Source organism: Paraphaeosphaeria sporulosa, assembly GCF_001642045.1.
Source record: "Paraphaeosphaeria sporulosa strain AP3s5-JAC2a unplaced genomic scaffold CC84scaffold_3, whole genome shotgun sequence".
In the NCBI taxonomy this organism is placed as follows: Eukaryota; Fungi; Ascomycota; class Dothideomycetes; order Pleosporales; family Didymosphaeriaceae; genus Paraphaeosphaeria; species Paraphaeosphaeria sporulosa.
In genome coordinates, this window is record NW_017253362.1 from 629,930 (window position 1) to 649,015 (window position 19,086).

The 19,086-nt window shown below is 53.7% G+C and overlaps 6 protein-coding genes across 6 annotated transcripts; 2 read left to right on the forward strand and 4 right to left on the reverse strand.

Moving 5' to 3' along the window:
* Window positions 1-75: 75 nt before the first annotated feature.
* On the reverse strand, window positions 76-528 carry CC84DRAFT_1214566 (uncharacterized protein; the record flags this gene model as incomplete). Its single annotated transcript, XM_018182645.1, has 1 exon — window positions 76-528. One exon carries the CDS (start codon window positions 526-528, stop codon window positions 76-78), a length of 453 nt encoding a protein of 150 aa, XP_018038386.1.
* Window positions 529-5,196: 4,668 nt separating this feature from the next.
* CC84DRAFT_1194383 (uncharacterized protein) lies at window positions 5,197-9,853 on the reverse strand. The gene is made up of 3 exons (XM_018181344.1): window positions 9,430-9,853; window positions 5,893-9,378; window positions 5,197-5,840 (listed from the first exon to the last, which is right to left on the reverse strand). The coding sequence occupies exons 1-3, from the start codon at window positions 9,779-9,781 to the stop codon at window positions 5,359-5,361; spliced, it is 4,320 nt and encodes a 1,439-aa protein (XP_018038387.1). The 5' UTR covers window positions 9,782-9,853; the 3' UTR covers window positions 5,197-5,358.
* A 95-nt stretch (window positions 9,854-9,948) lies between these two features.
* Window positions 9,949-10,919, forward strand: CC84DRAFT_1114198 (uncharacterized protein). The gene is made up of 3 exons (XM_018175388.1): window positions 9,949-10,068; window positions 10,127-10,143; window positions 10,194-10,919. Exons 1-3 carry the CDS (start codon window positions 9,997-9,999, stop codon window positions 10,672-10,674), a joined length of 570 nt encoding a protein of 189 aa, XP_018038388.1. The 5' UTR covers window positions 9,949-9,996; the 3' UTR covers window positions 10,675-10,919.
* Window positions 10,661-13,255, reverse strand: CC84DRAFT_533760 (Trimethyllysine dioxygenase). The gene is made up of 8 exons (XM_018186643.1): window positions 12,992-13,255; window positions 12,272-12,736; window positions 12,204-12,221; window positions 12,087-12,153; window positions 11,979-12,039; window positions 11,825-11,924; window positions 11,630-11,768; window positions 10,661-11,578 (listed from the first exon to the last, which is right to left on the reverse strand). The coding sequence occupies exons 1-8, from the start codon at window positions 13,027-13,029 to the stop codon at window positions 10,838-10,840; spliced, it is 1,629 nt and encodes a 542-aa protein (XP_018038389.1). The 5' UTR covers window positions 13,030-13,255; the 3' UTR covers window positions 10,661-10,837.
* A 3,008-nt stretch (window positions 13,256-16,263) lies between these two features.
* On the forward strand, window positions 16,264-17,749 carry CC84DRAFT_533861 (uncharacterized protein). Its single transcript, XM_018186645.1, has 2 exons — window positions 16,264-16,491; window positions 16,846-17,749. Exons 1-2 carry the CDS (start codon window positions 16,395-16,397, stop codon window positions 17,613-17,615), a joined length of 867 nt encoding a protein of 288 aa, XP_018038390.1. The 5' UTR covers window positions 16,264-16,394; the 3' UTR covers window positions 17,616-17,749.
* A 569-nt stretch (window positions 17,750-18,318) lies between these two features.
* CC84DRAFT_1214572 (uncharacterized protein) lies at window positions 18,319-18,617 on the reverse strand (the record flags this gene model as incomplete). Its single annotated transcript, XM_018182646.1, has 2 exons — window positions 18,319-18,486; window positions 18,540-18,617. The coding sequence occupies 2 exons, from the start codon at window positions 18,615-18,617 to the stop codon at window positions 18,319-18,321; spliced, it is 246 nt and encodes an 81-aa protein (XP_018038391.1).
* Between the last annotated feature and the right edge of the window lie 469 nt (window positions 18,618-19,086).

Consider the following 19,086-nt stretch of genomic DNA (forward strand, 5'->3'; position numbering starts at 1 on the left):
CGGTGGTTTGTTTGAGGCTGGGGTCACAGAGCTACCTGCCGCTTACGCTCGCCAGGATTCTCTTCGATTTTCTCGTCAGCCTACACCCCCAGCCTTTTCCTTAATCTGATCATGGCGAATAATCGGCTCCTCATGTCTTGGCTGCCAAGACCCGCCAGACCACTGGTATGTCCAGTCCTTATATAGGCCCTCGTACCCTTGGCCGCCATACCGCGCATTGATGAAGTCTGGGTCTTTCTTGATGTATCTGATTTCTCTGGCGTAGAACTCATGGAGGAGCAGCTTCTTCCAGTCGGCATCCCACTTGCCGTCTTTTCTGTAGTCAACTGCTGCCTGGCGGAGTGGGGCGAATTCCCAGTCCTTGATACCATGCCACTGGGGCAAGTGCTTTGCATACAGGGTGTGTCGATATTCGCTGCTAGGGGATGGTAGGTTGGGTAAATTGTCGACGAACGCTTCGAATTCTGCCGCATGCTCCGCAGGCATTCTCCTCTTGGAAATTTTGCTCATGACTTCCGCGGGTTCCATGCTGACTTTCTTCCCAAGGGCCTAGGTGACTTCCTTCGTGGTCGGCTTGGTGACCTTCGTCACAAGCGTCTTAACGTCTATCCCGTAGATTCAGGAAAACCCACCGTGGAGAAAATTAAGCGAGGTACCTCAGCTTGAAGTGTTCACATTTGGATGTGAGTGCCATAATAATTAATTCGCTACTGCCTATCGCGCACTATAGCTCCTACTCTCTAGAGAAAACACTTTGCGTACAAAAATTACGTGCACGCGGCTAAGTTCTGGCGTAAAATGTATCTTAGCATTTTGTTAAGCATATCAACACGCACTGCTCAAATTGCATTTAATAAGTTGACGGCCCTTACCTACACTAAGAAATTTCATTGGGTCAGTCTTTAAAGCCTAAGCATTTAATAGCTAATTTTACTATGTACATGGTAGCGTTGTAGCGGGCAGATCTAGGCCCAGTCACAATGGTGGGTGGTACTTCGGTGAGGCGATTCCCGAACCGAGTCATTACAAACCAGCTACGTAATCAGGTTATTATAACTTAACGTGTCGGATCAGTAAGCTGGCCACCCCACCAGAATCGATGCAGCTTCCTACGCGATGGCTAAACAACGCGATTGTAAAAATTTCTATAGATAAATTCATATGATAGCTACGATCCTTAGGTACACTGAGTCCTTCTGTGGCCTTGCTCATAACAGTTACTGCATGTTGGTGGTGCTCGTAGTTGTCCTACACCGTCCTCCTGCTCTACCTGCTAGAGCGCCCGAGTGCCTCCTCTTTGCCTTGCAGCGCCCGACTAAACATGGCCTCTGCCTCCGCCAGCTTGCCTTGGTCGGCGTAGAGGTTGCCTAGGTTGTTGACCGTATCGAGGGTCGATGTGTGCTTCGGTCCGAGTGCCTCCTCTTTGCCTTGCAGCGCCCGACTGTACATGGCCTCTGCCTCCGCCAGCTTGCCTTGGGCGGCGTATAGCATGCCTAGTTTGTGCAATGTCCATTCCATGCCCCCAAAATCCATATTACTGTTCATGATAAACCATCTATGTCTTGCCACATGTTGAAGGAGCCTCTGCTGAAGGAGCCACCACTTGTCTACATCCGTGTTAGGAACTTCAGATGCTACACAAGTCAGAGCTAGCCGCGCGAGGCCGTCGTCCCACCCGCCGTTCAAGACAGATATCGTCCATGAGTGCACACAGCTATGCACTCCGTACCCTCCGGACCCAGACGGTTGGCCAAGGGAAGGCTCTGGGTGAGCCAGGCCGTATTCGCAAAGCAATCGCACTGCCTCATTAAAGCTTACTTTATTCTGAGTGAGCTTCTGTATCCACTCATCGTCCGTGGAGCGTACATGTCGAATAAGTTCAAACTACATGTCTTGCTTATCGAAATAGGCCCACAGCTTGAGCAACTGGGCTGACGCCGCATTCTGCTTTCGTATTAGATCAAACGTGACCTGCCATGTTGTGTATAGCGACCGGTCTTCGTATGAGCTTAGCGTTGGACTCGTTGCCTGGAGGTCTACCCATGATTCCTCGTACAGCCGGAGATACTCCGCGAAGCTGTCGGTCACATGCTCGAGGTAAGCCCCAGCCGTGGCAAGAGCCAGAGGCAGGCCATCAAGCTTCGAGACGAGTTCTCTTGCACCAGAATCTGTCCTGTTAGCTCCATGTCACTTATTTTGCATTGTTCTAACAAACCGTTTGTGATACCTTCCCTTCCAGACGTGTTCGCCAAGATCTTAAGGCCGTCCTCTAGGCCGGTTAGTTTCTGAACATAGAGACGGCGACCTTAAGTGACTCTCACTGAGCGTGTCGTAATAATAATAGATCCTTGGTCACTTTCTGGTAGATATTAACGTATATCGACTGTCAAACGGTTGGATTTATTTAAAATTTAAGGGTTATCGTAATTATTGTAAATTAAGAGCCAACGTGCATTTCTATAGAGATTAAGCTAGGCTTTGGTTGCAACAACTACCCAATTAAGGTCTCCTTCTAAGTCCACGCTGCCGAGCACTTTATTCAAGGGGTGAGATTATAGGACTTACTGCGCGATGCTGCGGAAGCTAAGCTAGAGGGAATCCTTATTATTCGCATTTAGCTAGAAGATCGCCGTGTGTTTCTCCTTATACCATCTAACGTATTCAACTACTAGTTAAGTCTTTCCTATCCCTCCTAAGCTGTGAAGAACGACTACCACTCAGCTACTATAGCCATAGAGCAGCTCATGTATCTTTAACAGCTCCTACTCTCTAGCCACAAATTATGCGGCTTCAGGGATTAATGCGAGGTTAAGCCCAACGGCATATTATTTGGAATTAACACCTATACCAGTTAGTCTATTGCTTCAATTAGCACACCTAGGCAGAGGTCCACTCACCCTTATATAACTTATGAATCTCTTCCTCTAGCTGCTGGTATACTCGGTCCCTTCCTTCTCTATAGATCAGCGCCATAGAAATATTGAAAATCCCAAATAAATAGTAGACTTCATCCTCTTCAATTATAGTACTACGGCGCTCTGCCTAGGACCTCTACTCCTTAATGCTAAAACTTAACAGTGCATCGCCTTGGAGAGTAATCTTTGTAATACTAGTAATCTCATGTATCTTAAACTCTAGTAATGACTTACTCCTAAGTCGCGCACCCTCTAAGCTAAAGAAGTCAACTAGCTTTGGTGCGATGAGCTCTTGAAGCGTCTAACCTTAAGTAAACTATTAGCTCTTCCTAAGTGCCTCTTTCTATGCGCTTTCATCGTCCATACTATCAGCTTTAGAAACATTAGGAAGGTAGACGTAGCAGCGCGCGGCGTCTTAATACCATTAAAATATAGAGTTGATCGCCGCGCTAAGCTCAACCGCGTTCGTCTTATTAATGTAGTAGGTGTCTATCTAGAAGTACTATAGTCTATTAGCCGCGGCCTACCTCGCGCAGAACTATATCTTCTTCCATCCAGCCTTACTAGTAGCCTTGCTCATGTCCGCGCCGCCTTTTATGTCTTAGAAAATGACCTCCTCCTCTCCCCAAGTATGTGAAAGTATTGCGTATGCGGGAACATCGCTATTAGTCATTTTGTGGAAGACGATGCCGCTATCTAGTTTACGCTGCAAGAGGCGTATAAGAGCCATAACTATAGGTTGAATGCCATCTTATGGCACGCGCGACACGTGTGGCTCATTAGATTCATTTAGTATATTGGTCGGCGCAAGAAACCTAGAAGTTAATGAAATAGAATAGGGCGTCGAAGGACAAAAGGTGATAAGACGGCATAGTCGTGGTTATACGCACTACCCGCCAGGCTGCATTGTGGCGTAGGCTAACCGGTGAGGTGACTCCTATCACCTTAATGTTGTTAAGAGCCTTTAGCACAGTACTAATCCTTAATGTAGGCTATCTTGCAAGCAATACCGAAACAAAGTAATTGACGAAAGTGCAATATGCCTAAGCCATTAGCAGCGCCAGAGATGGACTAGCCATGGGCCTGGCTTGCTCTACTAGTGTGGCCGGCTTATGTCATTGAATCCTAACTTGCGGAGAGAACTAGATTATTGGAGTTAGTATTAAGTTTCTAAGCAGGAATAAATTACTGAGTAAGCGCCCTCAGGATAGCCTACGCTAAGAAGATAGTATGCTCTCTAATGGAGGACCTTTACAAATCTGTATAATAGCGGTTTAAGAAGTACAGAATACGTTAGCTACCCTTAAAATCATTGTTATAGTAGCCGAAAGGCTCTAAAGGAAAGTAATATTAGTGCTATCGCAGTGTAGTAGGGGTGAGACGTTCATAGTGTTGCAGACAGATGCAAGTAATGATTAATAGCACCGTAGATGCGTTGTAATTCTAGGCTGCAAGCCGATATTTCGGGTTTACTATATGAATTACGCTCATAGCTCAAGCATGGCTTTCAGCAATTGTGTGGTGGGTGATTAATCATTCTTGAAAGTTTTCTATGTCTGCACGGGGGGTTTTCCGTCACGTAGGGGGGGACGTTAGTTGTCTTCTTACGGCTTTCTTCTTCGCCGGGAGCTCCGGGGGCGGTGTGTTAAACGCCTCGTGAAACGCATCCTTCTCCTTCGCAACGTTGTTGATGTGAGTCCGTGTATTAGGGCTGTGCAGTGGGCGTGCTGGATACTTCTCCCCCTGCTTTGTATCCAACTTCTTGGCGAGAGTTTTGCGCTCTGTGGTTGCAGCAACTCTGATAGCCATCTTGATACAGTATTTGGATCAGATTATGGTCAAAGCGACGCAGCGTTGTGAGGGGCACGTTTGGAGGTGTACTTATGCTACGCTGGAGACAAAGGGACGACGTCGTTGGCGGTGCCGTCCAATGGTCCCAGAGTAGGACATGTTGAATGGACGAAATACAAAGAAGATGGAGCCACATGCCGCACATCTCTGCGTGACGGGTCTTCTTCATGGCTGCATTCGTCGAGGTCTATCATCATGCACAAAGAAGAGGACGGCAGTCTCTTGCACAGATGGCAGCGGTGAACAGGCGCAATTGCCAAAGGCGCCAGCCGGCGTTGTAGTGTGACGAGTGATGAATATGAGATCGAATGCGAGACTGGTTGAACCTGCAGAACGGAGCCGTGGAGGGTGGAGGGTAGGGCGGACGAATTCAACTACGCGAATTATTCTTAGCGGCTCAGGTAACTGGGCGCCCTGCATAAGACATGCTCTATTCGTACTGGTATCTACATAATACAAATCAACCCAACTATACACCTACCCACATGCATGCACACGCGCCGGAAACCCCATGCAAACAACCTACTCACCCAAGTGTCGACTCCTCCTTGGCCCTTACGCTCTCCGAACGGTGTTCCATCGCAGAGCCACCCTACGACCCCTCCTGCACACCATCCTCATCATCCTCGCCCGCATAAACGTGCTCATCCCTAACAACAACATCCTCCTCACGATCCACTTCGTCATCCCCATCAACCACCATCCCCTCCCCATTCGCGACCACCAACTCTCCACTCCCGTTCTTCAACGCCTCCACCTTCGCCTTCGTCATCTCGAAGACATACTGGCCCAGGTGCTCGACACCTTCCATTACCGCTTCTCTCCCTTCTTCAATCTTGCCATCCATTTGCCGCGCGAATGACGCGTCGAAAATCTCGTCCGTGACAAGAGTGAGTTTCGTCGGCCGGGAGAGCAGAATATCAAACGCGGGCTTGAGCTCGAAGCAGGATTCAAAGACGGCGGCGCGCCCAAGGATGAAAAGGCCGAGGCGTGCGCGGGAGAGCGCGACGGTGAGGCGTCGGATGTCGCGGAGGTACCCGATGGAGCGGGTGCGGACGAGAGAGAGGATGATGTCTGGGGTGGTGTTAAATACAGTGTTTTGAATTGAAAAGGGAATGGAACTTACAATCGTTCTGCTCGCCCTGGTACTTGTCCACCGTAGCAACAATCCGGGGCAGCCCAAACAGCCGATTCCCCTTGCAGCGATGCGCCAGGACATCCTTGATGAGCGCGCGTTGCCCAGCGTACGTCGTCAGGATAGAGATCTTATGCGCTGGGTAGCCCAACAGCCGCATGTACATGAACAGGGCGACGGCGTACTCAGCCTCGCCCAAATTCTGTATAAAATGCGGCGTGGGCTCGCTCTCGCCCTTGTCCTTGTAGTCCGGCACGTCGATGAACTGGTAGTCGAATTTGAAGCCCGGATTCGCGGTCGTGAACTGCGGACTTGTGAGGACGGACGGCAGATTGCCCAATTTAGGATACCGCCACTTGTACAGCTCTGCTATGCCGGGTCGTGCGCGGCCTTGCTGGTCGAGCATGATGGTGGGCACACCCAGTCTAACGAGCCGTAGGAACATAGACTGCTCGAGATTCGCATACTGCCTGAACGCAAGGTTCTGGATGACGGGGGAGTTCTGGAGATGGTCGCCGACAAGGACGATGCGCTGGAGAGGAAGCTCGTTGTTCTGCGGGTTCTGCAGCGCGAGCGGGATGAAGTTCTCGATCTCGGTGATCTGGGCGGCTTCCTCCATGATGACATTGTCGTAGTGGAAGCCCAGCGAGGCAATCTCCTGCCTCCGCATCGCAGCGTGCGTCGAGGTCATCGCGACGATGCGCGCTTCCTTCACCAAGAGGTAGTTTGCTTTGTCGCGGGGATTCCGCAGAATCTCGAAGGGACGGATGTCCTCGAGCTCTGTGAAGATCTTCTCGACATGGCGGTAGCAACCGTGTGCGATGTCGAGGATCTGCTCGCGGTCAGCTGCTGCCGGGAACAGTGGCTGTGGTGCATTGTTGAAGTAATTTTTGAAAGGAAACTCTGAGATAATCTGCTCGACACTGCAATCTGGGGACGAAACTTGGTCCCAGTATTGCGTCCAAGCTGGCTTCACGTACACCAGATTGAAGTAATCTGCAGTCTCACATGAGCTACTATGAGCACCAGGCGCATTGAAGTTCTTCGCCAGGCGATCTACTTCAGCGAGGTAATACGCTCCCCTCTCGAGAAAAGACTCCACACGGCCATGCTTGCTGTAGCTTGCCTCTGTCTCGAGATCCTCCTCGCCATGTCCCAGACGTAGGAGATGACGCTCATCAATGTCGAGCGCCACAATCTTCTGGAAGAGCTGGTTCAGCGCCTGATTGCTGTGTGCGACGAGCAGCGTCCGCTGCTCCGGGAAGTTGTGATATATATTCGAGATAATTTGAGTGGCCACGTCTGTCTTGCCGGTACCTGGTGGTCCGACCACAACAGTCAGACCAGGCTGCGTGCCAGAAGTGATTGCTTCAATCTGAGCAGGAGTAAACCTCACGCTGTTTAGTTTGGGAGCGTCTGTAGGGTAGGGGCCCATGTTTGGCGGCTTGTATGTAGAGACGTGCAGAGACGCATCTTCTTGCACGGGCTGTGCGACCTCGCTTTCGTCGCGTCGCCGCTTCTTCGAGGTCCGCGCGGTTGCCGGTTCGGGCTCAGCGGATGCGGGGAACTGGACGACGTAGGGTGGCCCGAAGGAGGATTGTGCACTCTCGTGGGGCTCGACGGACTTGCCAGGCCATGATTCGATCAGGTGCTGCCAATCGAGGAAGGTATCACGGAAGTCTATAGACCCCAAGCGATTCGGTAAACGTCTGTGAGATGCTGATGCAGGGTCACCATAGCCTAGGAAAACTTCCTGGAGCCATGAGGGTGCAGGAATATCCGAGAGCGTAAGGCGGCGAATTGATTCGAGGATGGGACGGAAATTGTTCTCTCGACCGCGCCTACGCACGACCAAGTTGATCTGCTCGTAGATGTTGGGTCTCCCTTGTGCAACACGGTCCATGTCCTCCTGGTACTGCTTTGCGTCGATGTTGACAACTAGTCTGCGCGTACGAACCCGGCGGAAACCGTCATCGTTGGCGCTCTCGCGGAGAGGACGACCGTTCTCGTCTTGGATCTGTACCACCTCAGCACATCTCAGCTTGTGGATGCCCTGGTGGTCCGCGTTTTGCCGACCGTTGCCATTGCGCATAGACTGGTCATCTGGTCCTTCTACGGCAAGCAGGAACACAACGTCGTCTGGTCGTAGCGATTCCCATTCTTTTCGTACTGGGTGTTGGAGGCGGCTGACGTCGAGTATGATCTCCGAGCGTACATAGGCAGGGTGCTGATCGCCCACCTTTGAAGGCGCTACGTCTACAATGCCAGGGTTTGATATAGGCAAGGACATCCGCGAGAAGCCGCCAAATTTGGTGGCGGCACCCTTGCCGCGAGGTTGCACGCGTTTGACAACGTCTTCCATGTCTTTCCGGATACCGTAGAAAGATTCCGCTCGGTACAAAACGAACGATCTCCAGAGGAAGTCGCCCATTGTGAGATACTGCAGATTGAGTTTGGGTATAGCCAGTGGCCGTGATCCGTCGTACGCTTCGTTTCTAAGGAAGCTGGTCTCGAACAGTACATCTTCGGTCGGTAGAACTGGCAGGTCGCGCACGACGTCTTTGAACGTTGACCTATGCTCCACAACAGAGAGCAGCGTCTCAGTGAAAAATAACCGGTCAAGTACAAGGAATGAGGACTTCGGGTACTCTGTCCGCAGGCCCATCAACGAACATAGATGCACAAGCTCTGCATCTTCAAGTGTCTGAACGTGCCCCTGGAGTTCGTCTCGGTTGCCTAAGCTCCCGTAGTTGGCCAGCGTCAGAAGCTGTAGCTTCTCCTGGAAGGTCGCAGTCGCGACTCGCTGCAGCCTCGCAAGCACATCGTAGTGCTCTTGATCGTACTCCAGCTTTGATAGCTGTCTGCCCGTCTGGTCCTCGATGGGAAAGTATGTGAAATGGCTCAGCAAGTTGAAAAGGTCGCGGAACAGACCATTCTCCTCGTCCGTGTACATGGGGGCTAATCGGATTGCGGGCAGCAGGTTTAGGTCTTTTATCAACGTATTGACGTATCTCCGCGTAGGCAGCTGGCTTTGCAGATCCGTAAGCAGCTCCACAAACCGCTCGCAGTAGGCCAGGTTATCTTGGATCTCCTGGCGCGTTGTACTGTTGTACAGGCGATCCAGGAAGTCCAGTATCAAGGTATACAGCCACGAGCGCTCGAACCGTAGCCTAGCCTGCAAAGCCTCGTCTGCAGCATCGAAGCGCTTGTGTGCCGCCCGCCACGCCTTCCGCAGCATCTGGTGGTGCTCGAACTGGCGCTCCCTCGCGGCGTCCGAGTGCAGGTTCTGCCATATTGCTATGTTGACCAGCGGCGCGCACTCTTTGCGCACCAGGCCACTGTCCAGCGACTGGAACGCGCCGATAACGAAGGACAGCAGCTGCGTGCGAATCTTTATGGGCTGCGATCGGTCCACGGTCATGGAGAGTATGCGGCGGAAGAACGAGGAAAACTCAGCGGGCTTGGTGGTAAAGTGTTCTGCACTTGTCAGTACAGCTGTCGCATTCGCCGCCAAAGAAGCAGTCTTACCCCACGACGGCAGGTTCTCCCTCCTCTTGACGTTGACCATGAGCGCCACCAGCAGGGCGTGGTAGTTGGACGCATCGTCGCTGAAGGCCGGCCAGAGATATCGCTCCAGCAGCTGCAGGTTCTCCAGGACCAGCAGCGACGAGTAGGCAAAGTCGAGCTTTTCCAGCTCGTCCCACAGCTCCTGCTTGATGACCTCGGGGCGCGCTTTCGGGGGCTTCTTCGCGGTGAGCCAGTGCTTCCTCGCTACCTGCGCGAAGTGGTTGTCGCCCTGGAGGTCTGCGACGGTCGGGCGGGCGCTGGCGTCGAGCGCAGGTGCGCTGTTCTCGGCATTGTGCGCCTTGGAGTCGGCCATATCTGCTCCTCGCTTGCTGGATGGTCAATCGTCAGGTCGGGAGGGCGCAATGCTGAGCGGGCGCACGCATTGTTGTCGCATGCCCTGCACGCGCCTAGCAAGAAGTTTAGCAGCAGTGATGCGCGAGACGGCGCTCGGACCACACCCGCCGTTGAACCTCAGCGAAGTGCACATCGACGTCGACGCAGCTCTGCCCTCCTCCCCACCCCGCCGCCATGTCGTCCACAGCCGAGACCACCATCGGCCAGCCCGTCGTCCCGGACAAGATCCCCACCGGCGAGTATCCTGTAAGCAATTGGCGCCTGCACCGCCCGCAATGGGGGATATGCCGCTAACAGCACGCAGCTCATCGACAATGACCCGTACGCTGCCCCCGCCCGCAACCGCAGTTGCCAGTACTAACGCACCCCAGCCACTTCTCCCGCGTCATACGATACACGCGCCCGTCCGACTGGCTCACGGGCGCCGCCGTCGGCGCCCTCTCCCCCGGCCTGATGCTCTACTGGGAGCGCGTGTCGCCCTCGTTCGTGGGCAAGGGCGGCTTCGCGCCCGTGATGCGCATGTCGTGTGCAGTCGGCCTCACGGGCGCCTTCCTCTTTGCCTACTCCCGGACGACGTCCCGCTTCTACGGCGCCCGCGAGAACCGCCGCGAGATCGACATGGACATGCGCGAGATGGTCGCCAAGGTCAAGAAGGGCGAGCCGCTGTACGGCAAGAGCGAGCTCACCGAGCACATGCAGGGCGTCGCCCACCGGAACTCGCGGTATGCCGGTGTCTTCAGCCATGTCATCCCGTGGCCCAACTTTGTGCACCACCCGTACCACGGCGTCGACACGGCCAAGTACTACCGCCAGGCCGAGCTGGAGCTGGAGCAGGAGAGGCAGAGGTCGTAGAAGGGGAAACCAAAGGCAAATTCAAACGTTTCTTTGAGTCGAGTCGCGCAGTGGCAGCTGTACATAAAGTAAGGGCCAAACCAGTCAGGTGTATCAACATTTCTTCCGTCTCGTTACCCGCTCGTATACACACAAAACCCCACAGTCGTGCTCCCGCTTTTACTTAGCTAGTTGCCAACTTACCCAGCACCTCCTCCTTCCCAAAATGCAGCATCTTCCATCGACTAATCCAATCATCCCTATTGATGTACGCCCCGCAAATCCTCCTCTTCCCCGTAAACTCACTCCGCCCATGCAGCACCCGCCAGTTGTCAAAAACCAACACCGTCCCTGGCTGCAGCTGCTCCCAGTACTCGTTCTCCTTCCTCTTCAAAATAGCATCGAACTTGCGGGCCGCTGCGTACCACTTGTCTACGTCTTCGACGGGCAGTTCGATGCCCGCGCGGTCAGACGTGTTCCACCGGACGCGCAGCAGATTCCCAGTATCGACGTCGTGCTCGAGGACGGGGAATCCGCGGTACGGCTGGATGGAGATGCCAGCGTTGCCCGAGGCGTGGGCGTGCACATTCACCGTAGCTAGTACGTGGTACGCGTCCTTATCCTCCGCAAGCAGCGTTTCAGCGGCTTTGAAGCCGTCCACGAGGAGTGACGCGCCACCTTCGCCCTCGGTGTGCGAGAGGAGGTGGAACGCCTGGAGCCCCGCCGGGTCACTGAAGTACGTGTTGTCGGTGTGCGCGGGAAGCGCGATGTTAGTGTATGCGGTGTCTGCCTTTGCGAGGTCGGCGGTGAAGTCGTAGAACCCTCCGTAGTGCGTCTCGCGGATGAAGGCGATGCGCTGGAGGAGGTTTTCTGTGGCTTCCGGGGTGGCGTCAACGTTACTTATGTAGCAGAAGCCGTAACGGCGCTGGATGTGGTTAGCATGCGGTGATTCGAAGGGCGGAGAGGATGTACGTACGATTTTGTGGAGGACGTGGAGAATGAGGTCGTCGTCTGTTTTGCAGCCTTCGGCGGAAAACGTGGTGGTGGAGACTCCCGGCTTGAGCCAAGGCTGAGTCGGTTTGTTGTTTGCTATCTCACTGCCCCAAGTGAAGATTCTGCGTCTGTGGATTAGGGCCGACACTATTGCTGGGGGTGAAGGAGTATGTCTCACCGGTCCGGGTAGCCTTGGCGTACTTCCGCTCTTGACCTAGGATCCCGTACGGCTGCATTAAGCAATTCTTTATCATACTGGCTACGGTGACCATCGCTCCCTGTAGACTGTCAGTTATGGACGGGGATGAGCTTCCAATGCTGGTGGGTCCTACATGTAACGTCCATGTATGTCCTGAACTCGGCACAGGTTTTGATGGATATGTTTTCTGGGATCTGGGCTCGTTCAGCAAAACGCAGCAACCGCAAGTCGCATATAATACCGAAAATGTATCGAGAAGCCTCTGTTTTGTGTCGCCATGTATGCAGCTGCTGCACTGACAATTGTCCCTGTCTATTTCAGTACAACCACGCGGGTTTGTGTCAAATTGAATACAGACCTCAGCCACATATTCGGGCTTGTCAAGTTAGCCATCTTGTCCCTTAGCGACGATGCGAAATTGCTCACATTTTACGCTGTCCCACACGAAGGAAGCCATTCTCAAAGGTGACCTCCTCCTTTCCTGGATGTGGATTGAAGTTCCAGTTCTTGAGAATTAACCAAGGTCCACCTTCAACCACTTTCTGAGTTGCTCTCAAGCCTCGCCTTAGGCGGTGGATCTGACCTTGCAGCAAATTGACGTCCTTTTGATTTTGAAGGACTTCATCAGAAAGCTGCCGGAGGCGCTGATAGTTTGCATTGGTTGACTTGTTCTCTGTCTTATAGTCATGGATTACCTCGGGGTCTAAGAACTGATGAATATCAGATTCAATGAGAGAGCGATGGGCATTTTCGATAGCTGGCGTGCTTTCGGGTGAAGTACTCGGTGCTGTTTGTGCAGAGACAGAAGAATTGAAGCGAAGGCAATGCGGGATAGCTGTAGGGTTAGATCTCGGGGGGCGTGATGAAGCTCGAGGGCGCAGACTGCTTAGCCTAGAATGCTGATCAGTCAATGAGCGTAAGCGATTGGTCTAGACCAGAGCAGTTGTGCTATATAACAAAATATTCCGAGATGTAGTGTACAAGGGCAGACACTGTCAAGATGTCTGCTCGGACGTAACCACGGTATGCGCATGCAACGGTGGTTGGAAATCATACGCAATTCGCTATAGCATTTGTCGAGATTCCACCTTGCGTTGGTGTCCCGTCTCTTGGCTGAGGGGCAAGATGGGGTGTCGCATGACCTACCGTGTGTCTGCGCGAAGCAGCGCTCGGAAAGAGCTCATCGCGAAAGCTTGAGCAGGCAGTAGTAGGACACTCGCAGGGAAAATGCCGTTATATCAAGCCATATAAGGCAATCAGAAGAAGGGAATCGAGTGTAAAGCGTCTAGAGATGGGTGATTGGATGACCTCTGTTGATGTTGGGATTGGGGTTAAAGCTCGGCTATCGGAATGAACCCTGCGCGCCGCGGCTCGTGGCAGCCACGCCTGCAACAAAGAGCGGGCGCGCGTAAGACACAGGAACGGCTGGGACGACATGGACTAAAAATTCGAGAAGCACCTAGGGAGGGAGGGAATACCTTAAATAACTATTCAACGCGTACAATGCTGTAGCAAAAGAAGCACCCGAACCTACACAACACAAAACACTTTCGTTTCTGCTCTAGTCTACTCCTTTGCCGACAATTGCTAGGTTTCCCCCGACCAGAAACCTGTCCCGTTCCTCATTACTGCTCCAATGCGCATCCAAAATCCCGTAAAGAGCGCAGAGAGCAGAAATCAAGCACGTTCGAATTCGAACCGAGCCCTCCCACAACACCACGATCGTCCCAGCCACTTCCAGACGGCCCGGACGGGGGGTCGCCCGCCAGTGTCAGGCTATGAGGGCCAATGGCGACACTCAAAGTCCGACTTCATAGGAGTCGCTACCCTGCGGATCTCTCCGCGACGCAGGGATGATTGCTATGTATAGGCATCTTTACCACTGGACCACGCGTCCTGTTCAATCTGATGGGGGGGAATGGAATTGACGGGTACTTGTAGTGCAAATAAACAAGAGGAGGATGCAAAGAGAAGAAACAAACCCGAGGATTATCTACGTTGTGGAGAGAGAATGCGACGAGAGGCAAGAAGAGAGAAACTCGGCTATGCGACATAAGTCGCGTTGGACAGCAAAGGAAGGGAAAGGTGTAACGAAAGGTGAATCATTCCATTAAATACGCTTAATGTCGATCCTATGTTTAAAAGCTGCAATGGAAAGCTGTAAACGTAAGGTAGATGGTTTCGATCATTGCATGTCCGAGAACATGGTCTGCGGAATAGGGTCCTATATCTATTCGCATGTGCTGTTGGTGGGAGACGGGTTTGCTCATGGGATCATTGTTACACGACTTATTGATCTGAAATGGTGGAGCGAAGTCCAGTCATGAAAATACCAGCTCACATCCCCGTTTCGAACTCTTCACCGCCTGCTCTGGCCCTCGCATGTCGGAATGAGGCAGTTTCTTTCAAAAACCTGATTGCAGGTTCAAAATCATCTGTTAGCTCTCCCTGACGTAGTTTACAAGCTGGATTGCAAGATTGAGTTGGATACGTTTTACCGCAGTGAGGCGGCGTCCGTGTCTCGAACTCGGTCTTGGGCGAGAAACAGAAGGAAGCAGATCGGCCGCCTAATGACGACAACTCAATCTCTGTGCGACCCGTCGCTCAGCAAAACTCATCCATAGCTCTTTCACATGCAATTAACTCGCGATTGAAATCGCCTCTAACGATTCATTCGGAGTCATACTCTTCGTTGAGGCGGCAGCGCGTGCCGACATCTGGATTCTGTAAGCCTAGACGACGAGCAGTCGTCATCACAAAGTTGCAATCTGTTCTCTTGAGCATTGCCTTTGCGTCTGAAGTTCATAATGAATGAAGATTTTGGTCGTGATGTTGGAGAGGAATTCAGGCAGCCGGATTCGGAGTCGTACTATAGGTCCGAAAAGTGCTGCCTCGCCGAACGCGCGTTCGTTTCGATAGCGTTTAGTCCAGGGGCACCAGAACATGAGTGACTCGTACATGAGAAACACACTTTCGATGTACGACACAGAACGACCCGGATGCGATGGCGACCCGTAGATTTGAACGGATACAGAGGCCCACCTGGGTCTTGAGTGGTGGGCTAAGACTGCTCGATAACGGTGCACAGCTGCCTATTCCAGCCAGGGTCGCCGCATTTCAGGGTCCTCCTCGCGGAAATTCGACAAGCCGCCCGGAGGTTGCGGGCGCTGTAACTCACAAACCGCATAGCGAGCCTAGACTGAATTGCGAAGCTGCTTCTCGAACGCAGAATTGCCAAACACCCATAATTATGCTGATGCGACGGCTGCGGTGTGGCGGCACGATAAAGGGCAGGTTATTATTCTGTGCCTGGCCTCGTGCTCTCTCGACAGGGTTATTACCCCAGAAAAAGCGCAAATCTCCCGGTCTTGTACCGTAGCACGTACCCTTTGTTCGGCTTGGAATTATGCAGAGCCGGTGTTGTATATTGGACGGGTATGCGGGGATATTGAGGCCCCGGAGAAATAGATGAAGAGTATGGGGTATGGAGGGTTCGAGAAGGCTTCCCGCTCTGCTTCCATGCACGCGAGCGCAGAGCCGAGGCGGGCATTCACAGAGTGCATATGAATTTTGAGCGTGTTTGTGCGCGTGGCCTGCAAGGCGGCTCAAGTGCCAGATTACTTCACGATTCACACAGCGAAGGGGGTGGGTTCAGAGTCGCGACTGTTGGGTGTCGCCGAACGCTGGTACGTGGGGGGGCGTCCTCAGACTAGAGGTAGCGGACCGTCGTCAGACTCGCACGGAGCCGTGTTTCGTGCACTCGTACGCCACCAGTGGATCCCTCAGCAGCGCCTCGCGTCACTGAGTGCTGACAAGGTGGGTATCGATGATGGCGCACTATTCTTGTTCAGCTCAGCCTCCGGGGTGGAGTACCTGCTGGAGCCCCTGGACGACACTGCAAAGCCTACAGTGTGGGAGAGTCGAAACAAAACAGCAGTATCTCAACAGTGACCCACCACGACGAGGCGTAGCTGGGGCAGTCTTGCGGGAATGTACCAGAAACACCCCTGGGGACGTGCTGGAACTGCCTCCTTGGGCGAAGCTACGACGCGGTCCCCGAGTGTGAAACGCTGTTGGCCCGGCTGTCAAGGGAGTGTGGGGCGGTTTCGTCGCCTCCACGGTAAAGGTACGCGGCGGCTGGTGGTTGAGGGCCAGGAATTCGCCCCCGTGATTGCACCGTGTAGCGTCGTTTCTGTATTGACGAGATATACGGAGGCAGTTTATCCAGTACTCACAGGCAATATTGACGGAACGAGGAGCAATGCCAGGGTCGCTGCAGCACTCTAAGCGGAGGCAACGTGCGTTACAGCGCGAAGATCAGGTCGCATGCCCGTGCACGATCGGGGAAGGTGCGCTGCCCTAATTTAGATTAACGTCCTTACCGCAAGGGACAAAGCGCCGCTGCGCCCCTGCCGCTCCACGGCCTGTCGCCTAACATAAAGGCCACCGTGTCAACTCGCTCCCACGGCTTATCATCCTCGACTTTCCCTCCCCTCTGCCTAGATGCACTAGCACTCACCACGCATCGACTACACACTAACAGACGGGGATGGACTTCTCTTACTCTACTTCTTCTGAGCTTTCGCACAACATCGCTATGGACGCCGCTGCCATAATGGCCCAGCTCACCCCACCCACCGTGGACCCCACCACCACAATCAAGATGGAGGACCTCCATCAGACCCCCTTCACATCAGCCGCGCCGCCCTCGACCGCGTCGGCTTCGAGCCCAGCCCCCACCTCTCAAGAGGGCAAGGCGGCTAAGAAGCGAAAGTCGTGGGGGCAGGTGCTCCCAGAGCCCAAGACAAACCTGCCGCCGCGCAAGCGGGCCAAGACCGAGGACGAGAAGGAGCAGCGCCGCATTGAGCGTGTCAAGCGAAATCGCCTGGCCGCCCACAACTCGCGCGAGCGCAAGCGGCAAGAGTATGAGCTCCTCCAGGCCGAAAAGGACCAGATGGAGGCAGACCTCATCGCCGCCCAGCGCCAGATCGCCGCCATGACCACCGAGCTCAAGGCCTACCGCCAGAAGTACCCCGGCGAAGTCCCTGAGGCCAACATCGACCTCGACCTCGACAACACCTCCGTCTCCGAGTACAGCGCCTTCACCAGCCCAGACACCATCAACCCAGCCAAGACCACCTCGTCGACTGGATTCCCCAGCCCCGTCTCCATGACCATGGACAGCTTCGACTCCCCGCGCGATTCGTCGTGCGCCCCCGAGACGCCCAACTTCAGCGAGGCCGCCGTTGACTTCGACCAGACACGATATCCTGCAGAGATATTGTGCGACCTGCAGTGTCGGTCGACTTCAACGACAACCTCGCTGGCGATATGGGCTTTCCTCTCGCTTTTCAACCTCACACTTCCATGGACAACAAGCCTATTGACGACCTCTTCGACTTCGACCAGTTCCAGAACACCGAGTTGGGAACTACTACGGGCCTTGTTGACAGCGATCCCTTCTTCACGCCCGTCCTCTTCGACGGCCACCACACTCCCGACTTTGACCTTTCTGACCACCTTGATGCAAAGCACTATGACTTGCAGACAGCCTCTGGCGCAGCCACTGCTAGCGACGGGGCTCTCGCAGCGTAGTGCTAACATCGGGAAGGTCGCTCGGTCATTGAAGGGCGCGCGGCGAGCCAGCCTAGATGGCGGCATGAAAAGGCGTTCACGGTCACTTCGGTCTAGACAAACACACGGTCGGCGTAAAGAGTCTTTGGCATTGAGGAAGGGGGGTTTTCGGTTACTAAATAGCGTTGGGTCATGACCGGTTCTGGGCTTCTAACGTTGACGTGTGCTCTACTGTACAACAGTTACGATGGACGTGATGGTCGAGCTGGAAAGGACCAAGAGCTGGGTCTTTCATATATAGCAAATCAACCACATTTCACATCATCTATATTGACTCTACTGCCTTATTGTTTCTGTGAATCCCATCCCCCATACTATACACCTTCGCAGTGGTTCCCTTTGTCTCGCTATTCAGGTCTATTTCAGGCAACGTGGTTCTCGCCTCCGACCAGCCCGCAATGCTAACACGCTCCGTTCGCATCCTCCTGCATACGAGGCTTTTCTCAGCTGATGTGGGGATCTCCGTGCAAGTTCGCTTGTTGAAGTGTAGTCCCCCTCGTTCTCGCGTCAGCAACTCGGATCCTTCACCGCCCACGACCGCACATCGACGCTTACTCGCTGAATGGCAGCGTCCCACCACATCACACGAAAATAGCAGCTGAGATCATCGTGGGGTTGAGAAACATTTGGATTCAATCATTGATTCGTAGGTAGCAGTACGTATCCCCTCGCCTCGCATGTCCGTTCCAGGTCCACACGTGCGAGGTAGCCTCGCTGCGTCGTCCATCCCTCTTCAGTAGAGAAGCCTAGCCTTACTTGCACGCTGCTGCGTGCAAAGGCTCGTCATGTCCGTCATGCCATTCCTGTGCCCACGCCTGTGTGGGTATAAGTCGAAGTGTTTACGACTTGGTGGCCTGGTCGACGACGGGGGGCTTGTTGCTGTCCTGGGCGTGGGCGCCCTGGCTGGTACCTGCGGAACCGCCACCGGATGCGTTCATGCCATCTATGGCGGCGCCCTTCTCGCCTTCAGGCATGGGCGCGACCTTCTGCGTGTGCTGGAGGGTGGCCTGTGGGTCGGGTCAGTTTGACAGGCAAGGGAAGGAAAGGGAGGGAAGCGTACGTCTCCGGAAGCGCCATGCACAATCTCGCCCGCGTCGATGGGGCCGTTGTCCGAGGATCCGTCTCCGTTGCGAGGCATGATGACAGATTGGTATGTGAGTTTAGATTTGAAAGGGTGAAGTTCGTGAGGTGATTGACGGTCGTAAAATAATTAATGTTGCTGCTACTGAGCATTTCTTCGAGCTCTCTTATAGCGCCTGTTGCGAGTGGATGGATCTGACGTCACTATGACATTTGAGAACCGTATGCAAAGGCGACCCACAAAGCTCCCGCGAAAGTGACCGCGAATTGCAGAACGAACATCGCGATCTGGGTGCCACATCTGGGTAGGAGGGATTCATGGTGGGGCGCGGGTGGACTCGCGTGACTGTTGTGCCGTGGGTGTTGTGGCATCACGATCTGAAGTGGATAAAGTATCCACCAAGGCGGGTGGTTGAGGAAATAATGTCTATATGCCTAATTCTATAGCGCAGAGGAAGCCTGAAGGGAGATCGAAGGCCTTTCCTTGAAGAGAGAATTCGTTCGGTCCTTAGCCATTGACTAGATGC